This window comes from Melanerpes formicivorus, unplaced genomic scaffold (genome assembly GCF_026170545.1).
Source record: "Melanerpes formicivorus ecotype bairdi unplaced genomic scaffold, bMelFor1.0.p_v2 SCAF_79, whole genome shotgun sequence".
Taxonomy (NCBI): domain Eukaryota; kingdom Metazoa; phylum Chordata; class Aves; order Piciformes; family Picidae; genus Melanerpes; species Melanerpes formicivorus.
The window spans coordinates 844,598-865,276 of NW_027142431.1; the positions used below are offsets into that span (position 1 = coordinate 844,598).

At 52.6% G+C, this 20,679-nt stretch overlaps 1 protein-coding gene across 2 annotated transcripts in view; it reads left to right on the top strand.

The window, feature by feature from the left end:
• INTS8 (integrator complex subunit 8) overlaps positions 1-20,661 on the top strand; it is a 39,200-nt gene extending 18,539 nt beyond the window's left edge. The window contains exons 13-27 of one of the 2 annotated variants that reach the window (XM_068164333.1): positions 1,389-1,522; positions 2,644-2,754; positions 3,869-4,070; positions 4,764-4,885; positions 5,880-6,064; positions 8,481-8,514; positions 9,790-9,846; positions 10,642-10,703; positions 11,705-11,823; positions 15,979-16,082; positions 18,937-18,987; positions 19,602-19,675; positions 19,748-19,812; positions 19,913-19,956; positions 20,459-20,661. In XM_068164333.1, the coding sequence (XP_068020434.1) occupies positions 1,389-1,522; positions 2,644-2,754; positions 3,869-4,070; positions 4,764-4,885; positions 5,880-6,064; positions 8,481-8,514; positions 9,790-9,846; positions 10,642-10,703; positions 11,705-11,823; positions 15,979-16,082; positions 18,937-18,987; positions 19,602-19,675; positions 19,748-19,812; positions 19,913-19,956; positions 20,459-20,575 (1,481 nt within the window). In that variant the 3' untranslated portion in view covers positions 20,576-20,661. Of the gene's footprint in view, positions 1-1,388; positions 1,523-2,643; positions 2,755-3,868; positions 4,071-4,763; positions 4,886-5,879; positions 6,065-8,480; positions 8,515-9,789; positions 9,847-10,641; positions 10,704-11,704; positions 11,824-15,978; positions 16,083-18,936; positions 18,988-19,601; positions 19,676-19,747; positions 19,813-19,912; positions 19,957-20,458 lie in introns of those variants that run through there. The other variant, XM_068164334.1, reaches the window with a different exon arrangement.
• The last annotated feature ends 18 nt before the right edge of the window (positions 20,662-20,679 follow it).

The window sequence follows — 20,679 nt, forward strand, 5'->3', positions numbered from 1 at the left end:
TTGATAGAGTGCTTGGTGCCATGGGTTAGTTGATTAGGTGGTGTTGGATGATAGGTTGGTCTTGATGATCTTGAAGGTCGCTTCCAACCTGGTCTGGTCTATTCTATTCTCTCAAGCCTCACCTTGAATATCTCCAGGGCTGGGGCCCCAACCACCTCCCTGGGCAACCTCTTCCAATATTCCCACTACCCTCATGGTAAAGAACTTGTTCCTTCCCATTTTTAGTTGGTGAATGTCACCCTTGTTCAAGAGGTTGGCTCTTCCTTGTTTGTGTGTTGTTTATATCTCAACTGACTGTAATAGATAAGCTCAAATGAATGTGTCCTAGCTGACCAAGTGAGAGAGGTTATGGCAGTTGATTTGAACCAAATCTGGCTGTGGCAGCTGCTCACAGAAAGGAGGCCCCTGCCTCTGGACTTAGACCAGCACTAAGGCTTCTGTGACTGTGTGGTGAGCTGGACCAGGAGTGCCACCTGGGTGAAGTTTTAAACCTACCAAGCTGGCCAGTTAACTTCCCAGTGCAGCTGGCTGGCTGTGCAGCTGCGCAAGTCAGAGCTGACATAAGAGGTGCCAGGTGGTGACTGAAGCTGGAAAGAACTTCCCTTTCCAGCTCTAACACAGTCTTGCATTGATTTTAAGCCAATTAATACTTTCACTGTAGCAGTATAGGAAGACTTTGTGGTGCAGATCTTAAACCTATTGCTTTACTGTAACAAGAGTAAAGGAATACTTAGGGCTGCTGGTGTGAAAAAAGGAAGGGGCATTGCAAGCAGCCCTTTAGGTTGGGGAAGCTAAGAAGCTAGCAAGCTAGCACAGGGTGTTTGTGGAGGGGCATAAAAGCTTGTACAAGGCCCAGGAAGGCATTGCTGTATCTGCTGTTGGCATTGTTACACTTAAAATCACAGAACTGTCAGGGTTGGAAGGGACCTCAAGGCTCAGCCAGTTCCAATCCCCTTGCCATGGGCAGGGACACCTCACACTACAGCAGGTTGCTCACAGCCACATCCAGTCTGGCTGCAGAAACCTCCTGGCATGAGGCTTCCACCACCTCCCTGGGCAACCTGTGCCAGTCTCTCACCACCCTCAAGGGGAACAACTTCCTAACATCCAAGCTGACTCTACCCACTTCTAGTTTTGCTCCATTCCCCCCAGTCCTGTCACTACTTGACACCCTAAAAATCTCCCCACCTCCAGCTTCATTCCATTCCCCCTAGTCCTATCACTCCCTGAGATCCTGAGCAGTCCCTCCCCAGCCTTCCTGTAGCCCCTTCAGATACTGGAAGGCCACAAGGAGGTTTCCTCAGGGCCTCATATGTTACATAGTAAAGAAATGCAAGCATTGTATTCTGAAGGAATGCACTGGAGACCTGATTTGCTTTTGCTGTTAGCTTCACCCAGTGTCAACATTGGCCAGCTTGAGCATCAGCTCATCCTGTCAGTAGACCCCCGGAGGATTCGGCAGATCCTGATCGAGCTGCACGGGATGACTTCCGAGCGCCAGTTCTGGACTGTCTCAAACAAGGTAATCCATTCCAGCTGCTAACAAGAGAGGGATTCAACAACTGATTAGCTGCAATGAACAGTCAAAGCTTTGTCACAGATCCTCAGTGTGACTTCCCCTCCCCCTCCCCCACCCTGCTTAATGGTTGGGCAATAAGCAGCATACCTGCCTAAAGACAACCCAGAGCTTGAAGGAATTGGTGGATGCATCACAAGCTTCCTTTGGGAGATGACAAACTTCTGTAGCTTTTGCTTTCAGTTAGCAAAACCAGTTTAAATTTCTGTTAGTCTTCTGACTAGTTAGCAAAACCAGCTCAAATTTCTGTTGGTCTTCTGACTAGTTAGCAAAACCTGCTCAAATTTCTGTTGGTCTTCTGACTAGTTAGCAAAACCAGCTCAAATTTCTGTTGGTCTTCTGACTAGTTAGCAAAACCAGCTCAAATTTCTGTTAGTCTTCTGACTAGTTAGCAAAACCTGCTCAAATTTCTGTTAGTCTTCTGACTAGTTAGCAAAACCTGTTTATTTCTTGCAGTATTCTGATGGGTAGGCGAAATTAGCTTAACTTTCTGTTGGTCTATTGACAGTAGGCAAAATTAGCTTGAATATGTGGTAGTCTTCTGACTACTTAGCAAAACCAGCTCAAATTTCTTTCAGTATTCTGATGGGTAGGCAAAATTAGCTTAAATTTCTGTTGGTCTTCTGACTGCTCAGCAGGGCCTGGCTGAGAGGCTGAGCGGGGCCTGCGGGCAGCCCCTTGGGGTTGGCCGAGCAGGGCCCCACCGGCAGCCCCCTTGGGGGGCCGCTGACTGGGCCAGGTCTAATTTCTGTCATTAAGGACTGGGAGCAGAAAGACTTTTCCTTTAATGAAATAAGGCTTCATTGTTTGTTTTTTGCTGGTGTTTTTCCCCCCCACACACACCTGTTGTACATTCAGAGTAAGAACAAATCAGGGTAGCTGCTGCCATTGCTGTGCTGCTACCCAAGCAGCACATCAGCCTCTGCTTAGGTGCAGGGCTGCAAGCGCTGCCTCCGAAATGCCAGTCCCTTTTCAATGTTTGAGTTTTGTTTGTAGGATTTGAAGCAGTGAATGTGGACTCTAAAAGCTGTTCCTGTGCAAATGTCCTGTGTGTATTTCTCTCCCAGTGGGAAGTACCAAATGTTTACGGCAATGTTATTTTAGGAATCAAAGACAGTCTGACTAGGGATTTGGTCTACATCCTCATGGCCAAGGGATTGCACTGCTGTGCCATTAAGGTGAGCAAGCCACCTGACCTTACTGGTGAGTTAGTTGGGACAACTGGGATTTAAACAAGACTGCATGTATGGAAAACCCTGCTGGAGGAGTGATGTGAAGTGCTGCTCTGGGTGCCTGTCTCGCTGATCTCTTTTCCTTGTAACTGGCAATAGTGGAGCTTGTTAAACTGCAAGGCAAACCAAACTGCACCCAGTGCCAGTGACTGCTTCTGCTATGGGTTTGCTTAAACTTCATGCTCAGACTGAAACTGCTTGAAGCTCCCTGTTCAATCTGAAACTGTCTAATGGGCAGGCAACTGAACAGGAGCCATCAGTGTGCCCAGGTGGCCGAGAAAGCCAGAGGCATCCTGGCTGGGATCAGCAATGCTGTGTCCAGCAGGAGCAGGGAGCTGATTGTTCGCTGGTACTCAGCTCTGGGGAGGCCACACCTTGAGTATTGCGTCCAGCTTGGGGCACCTCAATACAGGAGAGCTGTGGAGGTGCTGGAGCCAGGGCACAGGAGGGCAAGGAAGCTGTGAAGGGCCTGGAGAAGAAATGTGATGAAGAGCAACTGAAGGAGTTGGGGATGGTTAGTTTGGAAAAGAGGCTGAGGGGAGACCTCACTGCTATCTACAACTACCTGAAAGGAGGTTGTGGAGAGGCTGCTGCTGGTCTCTTCTCACAGGTAATTAGGGACAGAACAAGAGGGAATGGCCTCAAGCTGCACCAGGGTACACTTAGGCTGGACAGTAGGAAAACCTTTTTCCCAGCAAGAGTGGTCAGGCACTGGAATGAGCTGCCCAGGGAGGTGGTAGAGTCCCCAAGCCTGGATGTGTTTAAAGTTGGTTTGGATGTGGTACTTGGGGATATGGTTCAGGGGTGACCCTTGTAGAGTAGGGTTAATGGTTGGACTTGGTGACCCTGAGGGTCTTTTCCAACCCAAATGTGTCTGTGCTTCTGTGAACTGTCAAGTCCAAAGGACTCAACAATATAGACAGTAACTGTGAGATGCCTGAGCAGTTCTGATGATGATGGGTGTGGAGGCTTGTTCAGCCAGGATAGAGCACTTGAGCTCTTAGTTTTTTCCATTGTGAATGCCCTGGGACTCATTCTTGCACACCCTTTGCTCTTGCAGGATTTTGTCCATGCAAAGCAGCTTTTTGCTGCTTGCTTAGAGCTCGTGACGGAGTTCTCTCCGAAGCTCCGCCAGGTGATGCTGAATGAGATGCTGCTCCTGGACATTTACACTCATGAAGCTGGGCCTGGCGCTTCTGGGGAGCGTCCTCCCTCTGACCTCATCAGCAGAGTCCGTGGCTATTTGGAAATGAGAGTGCCTGGTAAGTGCATGGCTGTCCTGCCTGAGACACAGGGAAGTACACAGCTTCAGAGAGAGAGGAGAGGAACCAACCTTGTGTTGGAGATTCACTGTTTGCCTGAAAATGAGTGGAGCTTGGCACTGGGTTTAGTGAGTCTTTAGGGAGCAGCAGCATCATGATGCCTACATATTGCAAAACACTGACAGTGCCATTTGAAGGACTTGAACAGGGTAAAGATGTCTACCTTCCTGCCTATGAAGTTTGCCAGTTGGTAAAGCAGTCTGCATGGTTTCACACTGGGGGAGTCCTCTTGTGGTTAGAGGAAGCTGGTGTTGCTTCTGACTTGAAGAGGCTTGAACAAACTGGAGAAGAGCAGGTTTAGATTGGATGTTAGGAACAGGCTCTTTACTGGGAGGGTGGTGGAACACTGGAACAGGTTGCCCAGGGAGGTGGCTGGGGTCCCATTGCTGGAGATACTCAAAGTGAGGCTCATCAGGGCTGTGGGCAACCTGATCTAGCAGAGGATAGCCCTGCTGACTGCAGAGGGGTTTGGACTGGATGACCTTTGGAGGTCCCTTCCAACCCAGGGGATTCTGGGGTTGTTATGGAACAGAAATGGCTGATGAGAGGGAATGGGTTTTGCTTGTTTTCATCTAACACTATTCTCTGGGGGGAGAACCCAAAGGTTTAAGCAGAGGACCTCTTTTCTTCCAGATATTCCTCTCCGACAAGTGATAGCTGAAGAGTGTGTTGCCTTCCTGTTAAACTGGTGTGAGAATGAGTATTTGACCATGCAAGTTCCATTGCCTCTGGTTCAGACTAATCCTTATGTGAAGGTAATGAGTGCTCAGTCTCCAAGCTTGCCAGCTGTAATTCCCTTTTCCCTCCTGAAGTCTTCTGTACCTTTAAAAGCATGTTGCCTTGTGTCTTGAGTGCTGCTGTAAAGAGTTAAGTTTGGTGTAGAAGACAGCAGGGCTAAGTGACAGGAGGCCTGCAGGCTGTGCCACAAGGAGAGATGCACAGGCTGTGTTTTTTAAGGCCCTTGCTGACTGCCAGCTGAGCTTTGTTCCATAAACATGTGGTTGTGGTCCATAAGCTGAGTGAAGCTGTGTAGCTCTTCCATAGAGGACTCATCTCTCAGCTGGAACTTGGCCTAGGTCCTTGCATGAGAAGTGGACAGATCTCAGGCTTCATGGCTGCTTGGTTTTATCCTGTTCCTAAGACGTTTTTCCCCCACCCAGATGCACTGTAATGGTTCCAGTTTCTAACCCAGCACTGCCTGGTTTGGAACTTTGCTTTCAAAATGGTTTGGCAGCAGCCTTTCTGCTTCAGAGTCAGGCAAGGAAGCTGAATGTGGATCAGAAGCCAGGGCAGATTCATTCTGGGCCTGCCCTGCTTACCTGTTGAATTTCCCAGTTTCCCTTGTGAGCTTCAGCTTTTCCTCTGTAGCAGAGGATGCCCCTTTCAGTGCAGGGGTATGAAAGGCACTTCCAGGGAGCCAGCCTGTGTATAACTGCATTTGATGGGTTTAGGTTTTATGCAGTATTGTTTCAGTAGGGTGTGAAGCTTGGTTTCTGCAGCATCTAATAAGGAAATAACACCCTAAGGAAACTAATAAAGAGGAAAACAAACCTCTGTTGTGTAATTCCTGTCCTCCAGGTTCCTCCTGGGTGTCCCTGCTGCAAAGTTTACTCACTTTGCTTTGCAGTCTGTAACTCAGAATCACTTGCTTGGCCATTTCAGCTGCCAGCAGTTCCATTGCTGTACTCAGCATTCAGAGAAGCTGTGGTGCTTGATTTCTTTCTTTTTGCCTCCCCTTGCATTTCCTAGCTGGGACAGTTGCTGGCTGCTACATGCAAAGAGCTTCCAGGTCCCAAAGAAAGCAGAAGAACAGCTAAAGACCTTTGGGAAGTGGTTGTGCAAATCTGCAGTGTCTCCAACCAGCACAAACGTGGGAATGATGGCAGAGTCAGTTTGATAAAGCACAGAGAGTCTACCCTGGGCATTATGTACAGGTATGGCTGTTACAATTGTATGTTTGACCCCACATTCCCTTCCAAAATGGCCTGGAGTGGTGGCAGCAGCTAAAGACCTCAGAGTGAACAGTTGGGTGGTGGTGGGGATTAGCAATGAGGTGGTGACTCATTTGCAGACAGAGAGAGGGAGTGTATGGGATTCAGGTGAGCACACAGGCACCAAAGCACTGATGTCTGTGCTGCACTTAGCACTGTAGGTCTGCAGTAAAGGCAGCAGCATCCAGGGGCCAGTTTAGCTGAGGACTGGAGGTGTGTGCTCTGCCCTGAAGAGAATTGCTCTGCAGGCTCCACTGACTGTGTCAGTGACTGACTTTTACAGCTGTATTAAACACAGCTCACAGCATAGGTGTCTGTGCTTAGCTTTGGGCTCAGAAACCTGAGGCTAAGTGTTAGTCAATACTGAAATGGAATTCTGCTTCAAATGGGGAGGGGAAGAAAATATTCTTGATTGGAGTAATTTCACTGTCACTTAACCTTAACTTTGTTTGTCCACTCAGAGGTCTGGGCCTTTTCTTAAGCTCCATTGTGAGTTGCCTGCTATGGTGAATTCTGGGATGTGTGGTTCTGTTGGACAGCTTTTGTGTTAAAGATGGGGGGGACCACTAGCTGGATACAGAACTGGCTTGATGGCTGCACCCAAAGAGTGGCTGTCCATGGCTCCATGTCCCAGTGGAGGCCAGGGACAAGCAGAGTCCCTCAGGGATCAGTCCTGGGACCAGGCTTGTTCAACATCTTTGTGGGTGCCATGGACAGTGGCATTGAGTGCACCCTCAGCAAGTTTGCTGATGACACCAAGCTGTGTGGTGCAGCAGACAGGCTGGAGGGAAGGGAGGCCATCTAGAGGGACCTGGACAGGCTGGAGAGGTGGGCACAAGCCAACCTCAGGAGGTTCAACAAGACCAAGGGCAGGGTCCTGCAGCTGGGTGGAGGCAATCCCAGGCACAAATGCAGGCTGGGCAGGGACTGGCTGGAAAGCAGCCCTGAGGAGAGAGACTTGGGGGTGCTGGGGGAGGAGAAGCTCAACAGGAGCTCTCAGTGTGCACTTGCAGCCCAGAAAGCCAACCAGATCCTGGGCTGCATCAGGAGAAGTGTGGCCAGCAGGGCAAGGGAGGTGATTCTCCCCCTCTGCTCAGCTCTGGGGAGACCCCACCTGGAGTCCTGCCTCCAGTTCTGGAGCCCTTATTACAAGAGGGATCTGGAGGTGCTGGAAGGTGTCCAGAGAAGGGCCACAAGGATGATCAGAGGGCTGGAGCACCTCTCCTGTGAGGACAGACTGAAGGAGTTGGGGCTGTTCAGTCTGGAGAAGAGAAGGCTCTGAGGTGACCTCATTGTGGCCTTCCAGTATCTGAAGGGGGCTACAGGAAGGCTGGGGAGGGACTGCTCAGGATCTCAGGGAGTGATAAGACTAGGGGGAATGGAATGAAGCTGGAGGTGGGGAGATTCAGGCTGGAGGTGAGGAGGAAGTTCTTCCCCCTGAGAGTGGTGAAGCCCTGGAATGGGTTGTCCAGGGAGGTGGTTGAGGCCCTGTCCCTGGAGGTGTTTAAGGCCAGGCTGGCTGAGGCTGTGGCCAGGCTGATCTAGTGTGGGGTGTCCCTGCCCATGGCAGGGGGGCTGGAACTGGATGATCCTTGTGGTCCCTTCCAACCCTGACTGATGCTATGATAAAAACTCGGGAAAGGTATCCTTGTCAAACTACTGCCTGTTCCTTTGCCTTGCTGGAGCTGGTCAGGTTAATGTGTGCCTGAAAGCCCTGTGCCTGTGCTGGCACTGCTGTGGGATGTGGGTGGGAGGGCACCTGCTGGCTGCAGACTTAAGGAAAGGAAGCAGTACAGCTGCACTCTCAGACACTGAACCTTTCCTGCCCCCTCTGATTCAAGCAGTGGAGGGCAGTGAGCCTGTTGCTGCAATGGAAGAGAAGCAGTGCAACCTTTTCCAGACAGACTCTGCATGTCTTTTGGTGACAGTGTCTCCTGTGGCATGAGGAAAGAGTGCAGTGTGCGTTAGGAGTGATCCCTGGGGACGCTCCTCTGAGAGCCCACAGGGTCAGTGTTGCAGTCCTAGCTCGGGAGAGTTACAGTTCAGTTGGTTTCCCTTCTAGAGTCAGTGGCTGCCTTCACTTCCAAGCGGTTTTCCTGCCTTTTAGAACCTGATGAATAAGAGCTGCCTCTTGCCCAGCCTGTTTTAGATGTAACACTTGCCAGTGGGCCATTAAAAGTGAAGGACCTGCCTGAGCACTTGAACTTCTTTAGCCTGCATTTGTCAGCTTGGAGGTGAAGGAGTGTTTTGGCAGGTGAAGAGCTTGCTTTCCTGCCTCTTGTTCCCGGTGTATTGCTTGCCTGTGTTCCTTGTTGTGGATGATCACTGACTGGGTGTGGTGTTTGTCTCTCTCACTTAGGAGTGAATTGCTGTCCTTCATCAAAAAGCTTCGGGTGAGTTGTCAAGGGTCTTCAGAATGTGTCTGCAACCGCGGCTCCCTTTGATTAAGTCTTTTGTTGGGCTTCTCCGGTTAAATTCCAGACAATCCTGTTAAACTCCAGGCAATCTACCAGCTGTGGAGGTAGTCTGTATGGCTGAGGAACTTCTGACTTTGCTGCACCCTCTACAAAGCAGCGTGGGATAGCTTGCACAAAACCTCTACTGCCAGAGTGCCTCAGGGTAGATCTGCTCCCATCAGGAGTGAGGTTTATTGCAGGTAGCTTGGAGGGAGAACTCCACTGCCAGAATGACTCAGGGTAGATCTGCTCCCATCAGGAGTGGGTTTCATTGCAGGTAGCTTGGAGGGAGAACTCCACTGCCAGAATGACTCAGGGTAGATCTGCTCCCATCAGGAGTGGGTTTCATTGCAGGTAGCCTGGAAAGGGAACTTCCCTGCCAGAATTCAAGGCTAGGTCTGTTCCCATCAGGAGTGGGTTTTGTTGCAGCTGTCAGGAAGCAAAGCATCCCTCCTGGAGGCTCTGTTTGCATCACAACTCAGCAGCAGAAGTCAGGGGACTGGAAGTTGTTTATAGCCTGTGGGTATGTGGATGCATAGGAAGTTGTATGCCTAGCTGAAGGTTAGGCTCTAGCTGCAGAAACAACGTAAAGAGGCTTAAAACTCTTAAGGTTATAGCCAAGGAGTTCTGCAGGAGGATCTGGAGTAATAAAGGGCTGGAGCACCTCTGCTGTGAGGACAGACTGAAGGAGTTGGGGCTGTTCAGTCTGGAGAAGAGAAGGCTCCCAGGTGACCTCATTGTGGCCTTCCAGTATCTGAAGGGGGCTACAGGAAGGCTGGGGAGGGACTGCTCAGGATCTCAGGGAGTGATAGGACTAGGGGGAATGGAATGAAGCTGGAGGTGGGGAGATTCAGGCTGGAGGTGAGGAGGAAGTTCTTCCCCATGAGAGTGGTGAAGCCCTGGAATGGGTTGTCCAGGGAGGTGGTTGAGGCCCCATCCCTGGAGGTGTTTAAGGCCAGGCTGGATGAGGCTGTGGCCAGGCTGATCTAGTGTGGGGTGTCCCTGCCCATGGCAGGGGGGTTGGAACTGGATGATCCTTGTGGTCCCTTCCAACCCTGACTGATACTCTGATTCCTGCAGTAACTTTATCACAGCATCCTTGTGCTGCAGGATCCTTCACTGATTTCAGCAGGAATCATGATGATCAGAAGCCTGGGGAAGAAGGTGGAGTTTTGGTGGTTGATGTGGATGTTTTTATCTTTCACCCTGCAGGAACCATTGGTTTTAACCACAATATTGTCCCTGTTTGTCAAGCTCCACAACGTTCGGGTGAGTACAGACATAGACTAGGTCAGAGCAGTGCCAGCCACAAATCCAGGCTGGGTGCAGAGTGGGCTGACAGCAGCCCTGAAGTAAGAGACAGGGGAGTGTTGACTGAGAAGCTCCCCAGGAAGCAGCTGTGTGCTGGGCTGCAGCCAGAGGAGGGTGGGCAGCAGGGCAAGAGAGGGGATCCTGCCCCTTGACTCTGCTCTGCTGAGACCTCACCTCCAATCCTGCCTCCAGTTCTGGTGTCCCCAGCAGGAGGAGGACACAGAGCTGCTGGAGTGAGTCCAGAGGAGGCCACAAGGATGATTTAAGGGCTGGAGCAGCTCTGCTGTGAGGATAGGCTGAGGGAGCTGGGGGTGTTCAGCCTGGAGAAGACTCTGGGGGGTACCTTAGTGCTGCCTTCCAGTACCTGAAGAGATCCTCCAGGAAGGCTTCAGAGGGACTTTTCCTGAGGGTGTCTAGAGACAGGACAAGGGGGAATGGATTGAAGCTGAGGGAGAGCAGGGTGAGAGTGGAGCTGAGGAAGTTGTTCTTCAGTCTGAGGGTGGTGAGACTCTGGAACAGGCTGCCCAGGGAGGTTGTGGCTGCCTCCTCCCTAGGGGTGTTGAAGGCCAGGTTTGGATGAGGCCTTGAGCAGCTGAGTCTAGCTGAGAGGTGTCCCTGCCCCTGGTGGGGAGGTTGGAGCAGATGATCTCTGAGGTCCCTTCCAACCTGAGCCTTTCTGTGACTCAAACATCTTCCTGGGGTTTGTTGAAATGTTTCCCACTGTCATTTCTCACACCATCTCTCCTTTCCCAGGAAGATATTGTGAATGATATTGCAGCAGAGCACATTTCCATCTGGCCCTCATCCATCCCCAAGTAAGACAATCAGAACTAGAACTGTCAAACTGTGTGTTGATGTGGCTGGTTTGGTTCCAGCTGCTGGGGGTTGGTGGCCCAGTGTTGGTGACATTTCTGCCAGGTGAGGGTGGCACTGCCCCCTCTGCTCTCTGTGGGCAGCTTGCCCTGGTGTCAGGAATGGTTTTGCTGCTCATGTGATGGTCTTGATGGAGATGCAGGTACAAGAAACAACTTTTCATAGCTGTGAGCTGTGCTGAGCTGTAGGCAGCTATGTGACCCATTAACAAAACAACCCCTCATTATTTTGAGGAGGGTTTGAATGGTTGCCCAGGTTCTGAGTGGCACAGGCTGTGTGTTGCCTTGTTCTGGATGCACTGAGCTGTGTCTCTCCAGCTCTGTGAGGCCACAGCCTCCCTGCTGTAGATGCATTGGGTGAGTGTGCAGTGCCTGGTGTGCTTCAGTGGTGTTTCCCTGGTTTGGCTGAGCAGCCTCCTTGTTGCTGGGACAGGCCTCAGTGTATGGTCCAACACCAAGCAGAAGGAAGTTGTTCTCAGCAGAACTTAGCAGCAGGGTGAGAAGAAGCAAGTTTAAAGCTGGAGATTCCACATGGAAGGGCTCTCCAAAGCATTCCCAGCCAGTTCCACAAGGCTCCAGAGGCTGCTGTCTGGTCATGCATGCAGATGCTCTGATCAGCTTGTAGTGGTGTCAGGTGTGGCCTTCACACTTGTTACAACTGAGACCCTCTGTGTGCTTGTATGGGGTCAGACACAGATGAAGTTCTGACTTTCTGCCCAAGTCTGAGAAGGGTGTTTGGACTCTGCCAGTTCTACTGCATTGAAACAATTCAGCAGTGCTCCTGGAGCTGCTCTTTGAGTGACACTAATGCAAGGGGCTTGGGCCTTGGCCTAGAGAGGAGATCATATTGGTGTAAAAAAACCCCACCCAAACAGCAAAGCACAAACAAAACTAACCTGGGAATGGGGTTTTACCTTTCTTCTGTTGATTTTTTTTGCCTGCAGTCTTCAGTCAGTGGACTTTGAAGCTGTGGCTGTCACAGTAAAGGAGCTGGTGAGCTATGCCCTGACTATCAATGCCAACAACCACTTCTGGTTAATCATTCAGGCAGATATTTATTTTGGTAAGTGAAAGCCATGTCTGTGTTCTGCAGGTGTGTGTGGGGGGCACCTGGCTCCTCTGAGACTTGCTTGGCATAAGCCTCCTTGTTGTATTTCCTCTGATGAAAAGGAGCTTCAGTGATGCAGGAACTTAACATCTCAAAAGAGACAGGGATCTGCTGGAGAGAGTCCAAGGGAGAGCCATGAGGATGCTTAGGGGACTTGAGCATCTCCCTTGTGAAGAGAGACTGAGAGCCCTGGGGCTGTTTAGTCTGGAGAAGAGAAGGCTGAGAGGGGATCTGATCAATACCTATCAATAGGTGAGGGATGGGTGTCAGGATGAAGGTGATGGTTTCTTTTTGGTGGTGCCCAGTGACAGGACAAGGAACACTGGGTACAAGCTGGAGCACAGGAGGTTCCACCTCAACATCAGGAGAAGCTTCTTTGTGCTACAGTTGCCAGAGCCCTGGAGCAGGCTGCCCAGAGAGGTTGTGGAGTCTCCTCTTCTGGAGCCTTCCAAAACCCTTTTGGATGTGTTCCTGTGTGGCCTGCCCTGGGTGATCCTGCTCTGGCAGAAGGGCTGAACTTAATCTCTGGAGGTCCCTTCCAACCCCTAGCATTGTGTGGTTCTGTGATCTTTCCAAGCAGTAGAGTTGGTGGAGGTTGTCTGAGCTCACAGAGACTGAGCTGTGGTGGTTGTAGGGCCAGGTGAGCTTTAAGTCATTGTTGTTAGTGCAGTTGGTCCTTGGGAGAATAGAATGGAATAAACCAGGTCGGAAGACACCTTCAAGATCATCAAGTCCAACCTATCATCCAACACCACCTAATCAACTAAACCATGGCACCAAGCACCCTGTCAAGTCTCCTCCTGAACACCTCCAGTGATGGTGACTCCACCACCTCCCTGGGCAGCACATTCCAATGGGCAATCACTCTCTCTGTGAAGAACTTTCTCCTCACCTCCAGCCTAAACCTCCCCTGGCACAGCTTGAGACTGTGTCCTCTTGTTCTGGTTCTGGCTGCCTGGGAGAAGAGACCAACCCCCACCTGGCTACAACCTCCCTTCAGGGAGTTGTAGAGGGCAATGAGGTCTCCCCTGAGCCTTCTCTTCTCCAGGCTAAGCAACCCCAGCTCCCTCAGCCTCTCCTCACAGGGCTGTGCTCCAGACCCCTCCCCAGCTTTGTTGCCCTTCTCTGGACACCTTCCAGCATCTCAACATCCTTCCTAAACTGAGGAGCCCAGAACTGGACACAGGACTCAAGGTGTGGCCTAACCAGTGCTGAGCACAGAGCACAATGACTTCCCTGCTCCTGCTGGCCACACTGTTCCTGATGCAGGCCAGGATGCCATTGGCCTTCTTGGCCACCTGGGCACACTGCTGGCTCATATTCAGTTGCTGCCAACCAGTACCCTCAGGTCCCTCTCTGCCTGGCTGCTCTCAGCCACTCTGACCCCAGCCTGTAGCTCTGCCTGGGGTTGTTGTGGCCCATGTGCAGAACCAGGGAGGAGTCATCATGCAAGGCCCCAGCACTGGAGCCTTTTACTAAGGGAATGGAAGCTGTGCCTGTAGTGCTTGCTCCAGATGTGGAGATCAGCTTCAGTGGAAGAGGAGCAGAGGGGAGAGGATCTGTATTTTATCTAGGGAAGGGTCTTGGATTTGTAAACAAGGAGGCAGGAGCTCCTGATCTGGTACTGGAGGTGGTGGAGTCACCATCCCTGGAGGTGTTCAAGGGGGGATTGGATGTGGCACTTGGAGCCTTGGTTTGCTAGTCAGGAGGTGTTGGGTGACAGGTTGGACTTGATGATCTCTGAGGTCTTTTCCAACCTTATTGATTCTATGGTTCTGTGGTTGTGATGGGAAGCTCCTTCCTCCTGATGTCCTCAGCTGTCACTTCTCCCTCTTCCTCATCTGGGAGCAGCCAGCAGAACTGAGGCATGAAGTGTTTCTGACTCTGGGCCCCATGGCACACCCAGCCTGCACTAGGGCAGGGGGTGCCTGGGGAATCCTGCCCAGTCTGTGACAGATGCTTTGCTGAATTGTTCCCCACTTCAGAGGCAGTCCCTGGGGCTGGCTCTGCAGTGCTGGCAAAGAGAGTGTAGAGAGGTAGGTGCTGAAGAGTGGACTTTGAGAAGCTGGCCAGGCAGGTGTGGTATTACTAGAGGAGGACATGGCCATAGCCATCCTCAAAGACAGTTGGACACTTCTTCCACCCCAGTTTCCTGCTGGGTGCACTGCAGTGAGGTTTGCCACTCAAGCCAGGTGGTTGTTTTGAGGCAGTAAAGCAGGGTATGTGCTCTGCTTCTTGCTGCTGGGTATCTTCTTGCTGCTGCTTTGGGCTGCCACAGGAGGCCAGCTGCATGCTCCCAAGTGTCTCTTTGGCTTGGCTTTTTTAAGCTGTAGTGTAGAAATCTTGGCCTGTGTCTTCCAAAGGAGACTGATGTGTCTAGAAGATGCTTTATAGCCCTTAGGGTGAAGGAAGGGATCTTAATCCAGCCTTTAGGGCAGCTGAGATAATGGGAGAGTGATTCAGGACTAGAAATTGGCACCACTGAATCCTACCACAGCAGGGAGCAAGGATGGCATTCATATAGGGAGCCTCAGAAGCTGGCACCTGAAAGAGCAGGGGTTGGAGCCCTCCCAGCATGTCAGCTCTGTGTTTGAGAGGCTCTGTGGACAAGCAGACTGCTCTCCCCAGCCCCTGGAGTCTCTTCATGTTGGTTCACTAAGAACTTAGTGGGAGCAGAACCAGTGCTGAGACATGAGATGTGTGGCATCAGCTTTGAGCCATCTCACTACCCCCTGCATGGAAAGGTCAATGAAGACAAACTTACTTTTCCACTCTGAGGCTGATGGCTTGAAGATCAAATCCTTCAGAAGTGAAAAGGCAGCAGCCTGTTGCTGCTGTTCCTGGCCAAGCTGTCAGCCCCTGGCTTGGACAGCAGCACTCTGAGCTGGGTTAGGAGCTGGCTGGAGGCTGAGCCCAGAGAGTGGTGGTGAATGGTGCCACAGCCAGCTGGCAGCCAGGCACCAGTGGTGTGCCCCAGGGATCAGTGCTGGGCCCTGTGCTCTTTAACATCTTCATTGATGATCTGGATGAGGGCATTGAGTCCTTCATCAGTAAATTTGCTGATGACACCAAGCTGGGGGCAGGAGTTGATCTGCTGGAGGGTAGAGAGGCTCTGCAGAGGGACCTTGACAGGCTGGACAGATGGGCAGAGTCCAAGGGCAGGAGAGAACACATCCAAGTGCCAGGTTCTGCACATTGGCCACAACAACCCCATGCAGAGCTACAGGCTGGGGTCAGAGTGGCTGAGAGCAGCCAGGCAGAGAGGGACCTGGGGGTGCTGGTTGACAGCAGCTGAACATGAGGCAGCAGTGTGCCCAGGTGGCCAAGAAGGCCAATGGCATCCTGGCCTGCATCAGGAACAGTGTGGCCAGCAGGAGCAGGGAGGTCATTCTGCCCTGTGCTCAGCACTGGTTAGGCCACACCTTGAGTCCTGTGTCCAGTTCTGGGCTCCTCAGTTTAAGAAGGACATTGAGACTCTTGAAGGTGTCCAGAGAAGGGCAAGGAGGCTGGGGAGGAGTCTGGAGCACAGCCCTGTGAGGAGAGGCTGAGGGAGCTGGGGTTGCTTAGCCTGGAGAAGAGGAGGCTCAGGGGAGACCTCATTGCCCTCTACAACTCCCTGAAGGGAGGTTGTAGCCAGGTGGGGGTTGGTCTCTTCTCCCAGGCAGCCAGCAGCAGAACAAGAGGACACAGTCTCAAGCTGTGCCAGGGGAGGTTTAGGCTGGAGGTGAGGAGGAAGTTCTTCCCAGCAAGAGAGATTGGCCACTGGGATGTGCTGCCCAGGGAGGTGGTGGAGTCCCCATCCCTGGAGGTGTTCAAGAGGGGATTGGATGTGGCACTTGGTGCCATGGTTTAGTTGTCAGGAGGTGCCGGGTGAGAGGTTGGACTTTATGACCTCTGAGCTCTTTTCCAACCTGGTTAATTCTATGGTTGTGTTTCAGGTTTATCCCTTCCTGTGTGTCTGTGCATTTTCAGCAGTGCCATGCAGGTTACTGTCCCAGGAAAAGTCTATGAGGGACAAGTATCTGAATAATGGAGTGGTTGATGTGAGTCCTGGAGGGAGCTGCTGGCTTGGCTTCTAAGACCTTATTTTGCCTTTTCTTTTTTATGCAGCAACAAATCAGTACTCAGCAGCCCTTCACTATTACCTGCAGGCAGGAGCTGTGTGCTCTGACTTCTTCAATAAGATGGTACCTCCAGATGTCTACACAGACCAGGTGAGTGCTGCTGGGGTTCAGAAGCAGGAAAAGACCTCTTTGGGTTCTATGTAGAGGCAAAGCTGCCATCCTGGCAGCCTGTAAGACTTTGCATCCTCACAGTATCACCAACGTTGGAAGAGACCTCAAAGATCATCCAGTCCTACCTATCACCACAGACCTCATGACTAGACCATGGCTCCAAGTGCCACATCCAATCTCCTCTTGAACACCTCCAAGGATGGGGACTCCACCACCTCCCTGGGCAGCACATTCCAATGGCTAACAATTCTCTCAGTGAAGAACTTTCTCCTCACCTCCAGCCTAAACTTCCCCTGGCACAGCTTGAGACTGTGTCCTCTTGTTCTGGTGCTGCTTGCCTGGGAGAAGAGACCAACCCCCACCTGGCCACAACCTCCCTTCAGGGAGTTGTAGAGGGCAATGAGGTCTCCCCTGAGCCTCCTCTGCTCCAGGCTAAGCAACCCCAGCTCCCTCAGCCTCTCTTGATGCACTGAGGGATTTGAATACTTGTTGCTCAAAGGCCAGGGAAAATCTGAAGCTTCTCAGTTGCAGAAGCAGAGAACCCTTTGCTGTGAGAGTGTAGGGATGTGCAGTGCTGCCAGCTGGGAAGTGCTGCTCCTGGACTCAGTGCAGCAATGAGCAGGTGCCCAAGCTGACTGTGGGTGATCCCCAGGCAGGCAGCCCCTGCCTCAGGACAGCAGAGCAGCACAGGATCTGCCTCACCCACCCTGTGCAGTGCTGGCCTCAGCCTCCTGCTAGAGAAGACACCCAGCTGGGGCTGGTGGCACACAGCTGGAGCCTGTCTGCCTCCAGCCGTGGTGCAGCTGAACATGAGGGCATTGTCTAAACTCTTCTGCAGTACTGCCAGCTCTGGCTGACACAGGTGAGGGGTATGGATCACAAGAGCAGTGAGCTGGGGAGAGCTGTGTCCAGCTCTGGAGCCTCCAGCATGAGACATGGACCTGCTGGAGCAGATCTCTAGGAGAGCCACCAAGATGCCCAGAGGGCTGGAGCACCTCTGCTGTGAAGACAGGCTGAGAGATTGGGGCTGTTCAGCCTGCTGAGAAGGCTCCAGGGGGACCTTAGAGCTACATTTCAGTATCTGCAGGGGACCTACAGGCAGGCTGGGGAGGGACTGTTCAGAAGGGCTGTGGGGATAGGATGAGAGGCAATGGTTTGGAACTGGAGCAGGGCAGAGTTAGGTTGGACATCAGGAATGAGAGTGGTGAAACACTGGAACAGGCTGCCCAGGGATGTGGTTGAGGCCCTGTCCCTGGAGACATTCAAGGTCATATTGGATGTGGCCCTGTGCAGCCTGCTGTAGCTGGAGGTGTCCCCGCTGAGTGCAGGGGGTTGGACAAGGTGTCCTTTGAGGCTCCCTTCCAACCCAGTGCAATCTGTGAGTGTGTGAGACCCAGCCATCAGCTCCTCCTCACACAGGTGTGTTTCCCAGACCCTGGCAGAGGGCTGAGCTGCAGTGCTGTGCAGGGTGCTCTGGAGATGGGTGCAGTTGTAACTTACTGCTGTGAAGGGTGCCAGAGGTACAGCACTGCACACACCATCACCCTCTGTGCTTTGCAAGGTGGTGTAGCAAGTGGCTTGTGCCACTTGTGCCTTGGGAACCCCTTCACAGGGTGTGTTGGGGTATCTCCAGTGCCAGCCACATGTTCTGGTGACATCTTGGTCACTTCAGCCTTCCTCCAGGCATTGTCTCGTTCAGCAGGAAGCAGCTGTGTGGCTTGCAGACTGCATTTAAGCAGGGCAGAGGAAGGAGCTGTCTGGACCAGGGAAGGGGGAGGGTATTTACCTGCCCTGTCCAGCTGCTGCTCCTTCCACATCCCTGTCCACATGGCAGGGAAGGGCTTCAGGCACTCCCTGGGGTCCTGACTGTTCACAGCTGAGCTGAAGCTGTGCCTTGGGCCAGTGCTGCCTGTGCCTGCCAGGCTGCCCAGCTCCTGTCTGCCTGGCTGGGAGAGCTGCTGGCTGGAGCCCAGGGGCTGTGCTGCTGCCCTCCCTGCCCAGCCTTTTCTGTGGGTGGTAGGAATCACAGCATTGTCAGGGCTGGAAGGGACCTCAAGGATCAGCCAGTTCCAACCCCCCTGCCATGCCCAGGGACACCTCACACTGCAGCAGCTTGCTCACAGCCACATCCAGCCTGGCTGCAAACACCTCCAGGCAGGAGGCTTCCACCACCTCCCTGGGCAACCTGTGCCAGTCTCTCACCACCCTCATGGGGAACAACTTCTTCCTCACATCCAATCTCAATCTACCCTCTTCTAGTTGTGCTCCATCCCCCCCAGTCCTATCACTCCCTGACACCCTTAAAAGTCCCTCCCCAGCTTTCTTGGAGCCCCCTTCAGATACTGGAAGGCCACAATGAGGTCTCCTCAGAGCCTTCTCTTCTCCAGACTGCACAACCCCAACTCTCTCACTCTGTCTCCATAGCAGAGCAGCTCCAGCCCTCTGCTCATCCTCGTGGCCCTTCTCTGGACACCTTCCAGCACCTCCAGATCCTTCCTGTCCTAGGGGCTCCAGCACTGGACAAAGAGCTCCAGGTGGGGTCTCAGCAGAGCTGAGTAGAGGGGCAGAATCCCCTCTCTGGCCCTGCTGGCTATGAGATAAGAGGTGAAGCATTCACCAAAGCCAGCAGCTTGCTGTGTAGCACACCTGATGCCCCTGTGAAGGAGAGCAGTGGCTGTGCTGAAGGCCAGGAGCTGGGGGAGGGTCAGAGCATGCAGACAGCTAGCTCAAAAAACCCAAACCACCACCTGAGCAGTGGCTCTGTGTGTGTGTGTTCCTGTGCAACCATTTCACTACTGCTCTCTTTTCTTTTCCCATTGTTGTCATTCTGCAGGTGATAAAAAGAATGATCAAGTGTTGCTCTCTACTCAACTGTCACACCCAGGTGAGAGGTGGCATGAAGGGAAGTGTGCATTTGGAGGTGTTTGTAAGGGAAGAGGGAGAACTGGAACTGGAACATGAAGGCAGCTTTGCCTGCAAGGAACCTTTCCCTGCTGCCTCCAGGACAGCAGGAGAGACAAAAGCATTGAGTAAAGAAGCAGGAGCTTGGAGATGCTGCAAGCAGTTGAGTCTGGAGGGGGAGCTTGTCCCACCTTTCTCTCAGGAGACAGCTGTCCCTTTCTTTATGGGCTGTAGGGGTCAGAGAGTAGCTGTGGGCTGGTGCTGGGAAGCCAGCCTGGTGTTCAGTGTGCCCACTGGGGAGTGGGATTGCTCATCCCCCCAGAAGGAACAGGGCTGAGCTTGGGCTCTGCTCTTAAGAGCTACCCAATGCATTCAGAAGCCTGGGTGCAGAGTCAGCCTCTCCAGGTTTTAGTGCAACCCCCTTTCAGCTACAGCTGCTGTTGGTATTTCAGCAGGGGTTGCTCACTCTGGAAACAAGGACCTGATGAGCTCTAGGAGCAGGGGGGTGCTGAGGGGCTGTGTGGAGTTAAGGCTGGGGGGCAGCTCTGAGGGGCAGGTAGCTCTTTCTGGGTTTCTGCCAGCTCTGTTGTTTTACAGGTAGCTATTTTGTGCCAGTTCCTCAGAGAAGTCGACTACAAAACAGCCTTTAAGGCACTGCAGGAACAGAACAGGTAAAGGGGGGAGGAGGCTGAGCAGGAGGCAGGGCCCAGGGGTGGTGTTACAGAGCCTCTGCTCTCTTCCAGCCACGATGCCATGGATTCTTACTACGAGTACATCTGGGATGTCACCATCTTGGAGTACTTGACCTGTATCCTTTCACTGGATTAGCACCCCAAGCTCAGGCTGCAGCTTTGGGCCTGGGAAGAGGCCATTTTGTCCCCCAGTGGCTTCCCTTGACTCAGCCTCAGATCTCCACCACAAGAGAGGAGAGACAGACAAGCGGCAGATAGCAGTAAGTGAAGGCAGGCTGCTGGGGGCCTTCCCTCACACACAGTCACTGCATGTTAGGGGCTGGAGGGCACCTCCAGAGAGCAGCCAGTCCAGGGCCCCTGCCAGAGCAGGGGCACCAGGGCAGGTTGCACAGGAATGCATCCAGGTGGGGTGTGAAGGTCCCCAGGGGTGACTCACCAGCCTCTCTCAGCAGCCTGTTCCAGGGCTCTGTCATCCTCCCCCTGGAAAGTATCTCTCCAGATGGAGGTAGACCTCCTCTGCTCCAGCTCCCACCCCTTGCCCCAGCCCTCCTTGGAAGGAATTCACACTTGCAGAGGATTGTGTTGTGCAGGGCTCAGTGCCTGGGTGCCGAGGGGAAGTGGTTGGGGCAGGGGTGGGGTGTGCAGCACATGACAGAAATCCGGCCCTTGAACTGGAGCTGCAAGTGCCTTGTCATGAGCCAGGGAAGGCTGGGGCTGCACTGGAACCACTGCTGCTAGAGAGGCCTCCTCTTCTCTCCCCAGATCAAAGCCATTGGCCAGACAGAGCTGAATGCCAGCAACCCTGAGGAAGTTCTCCAGCTTGCTGCCCAGAGGAGGAAAAAGAAGTTTCTCCAAGCAATGGCAAAACTTTACTTCTAGGCTCCTGCTGAGAGACTCCAAGTGGGAAAGCAAACCCCAAAGCTCCAGGCTTTATTTTTTAAATTCATTTAAACTTTTGTACAACATTTACAGGCTAAGTCTCT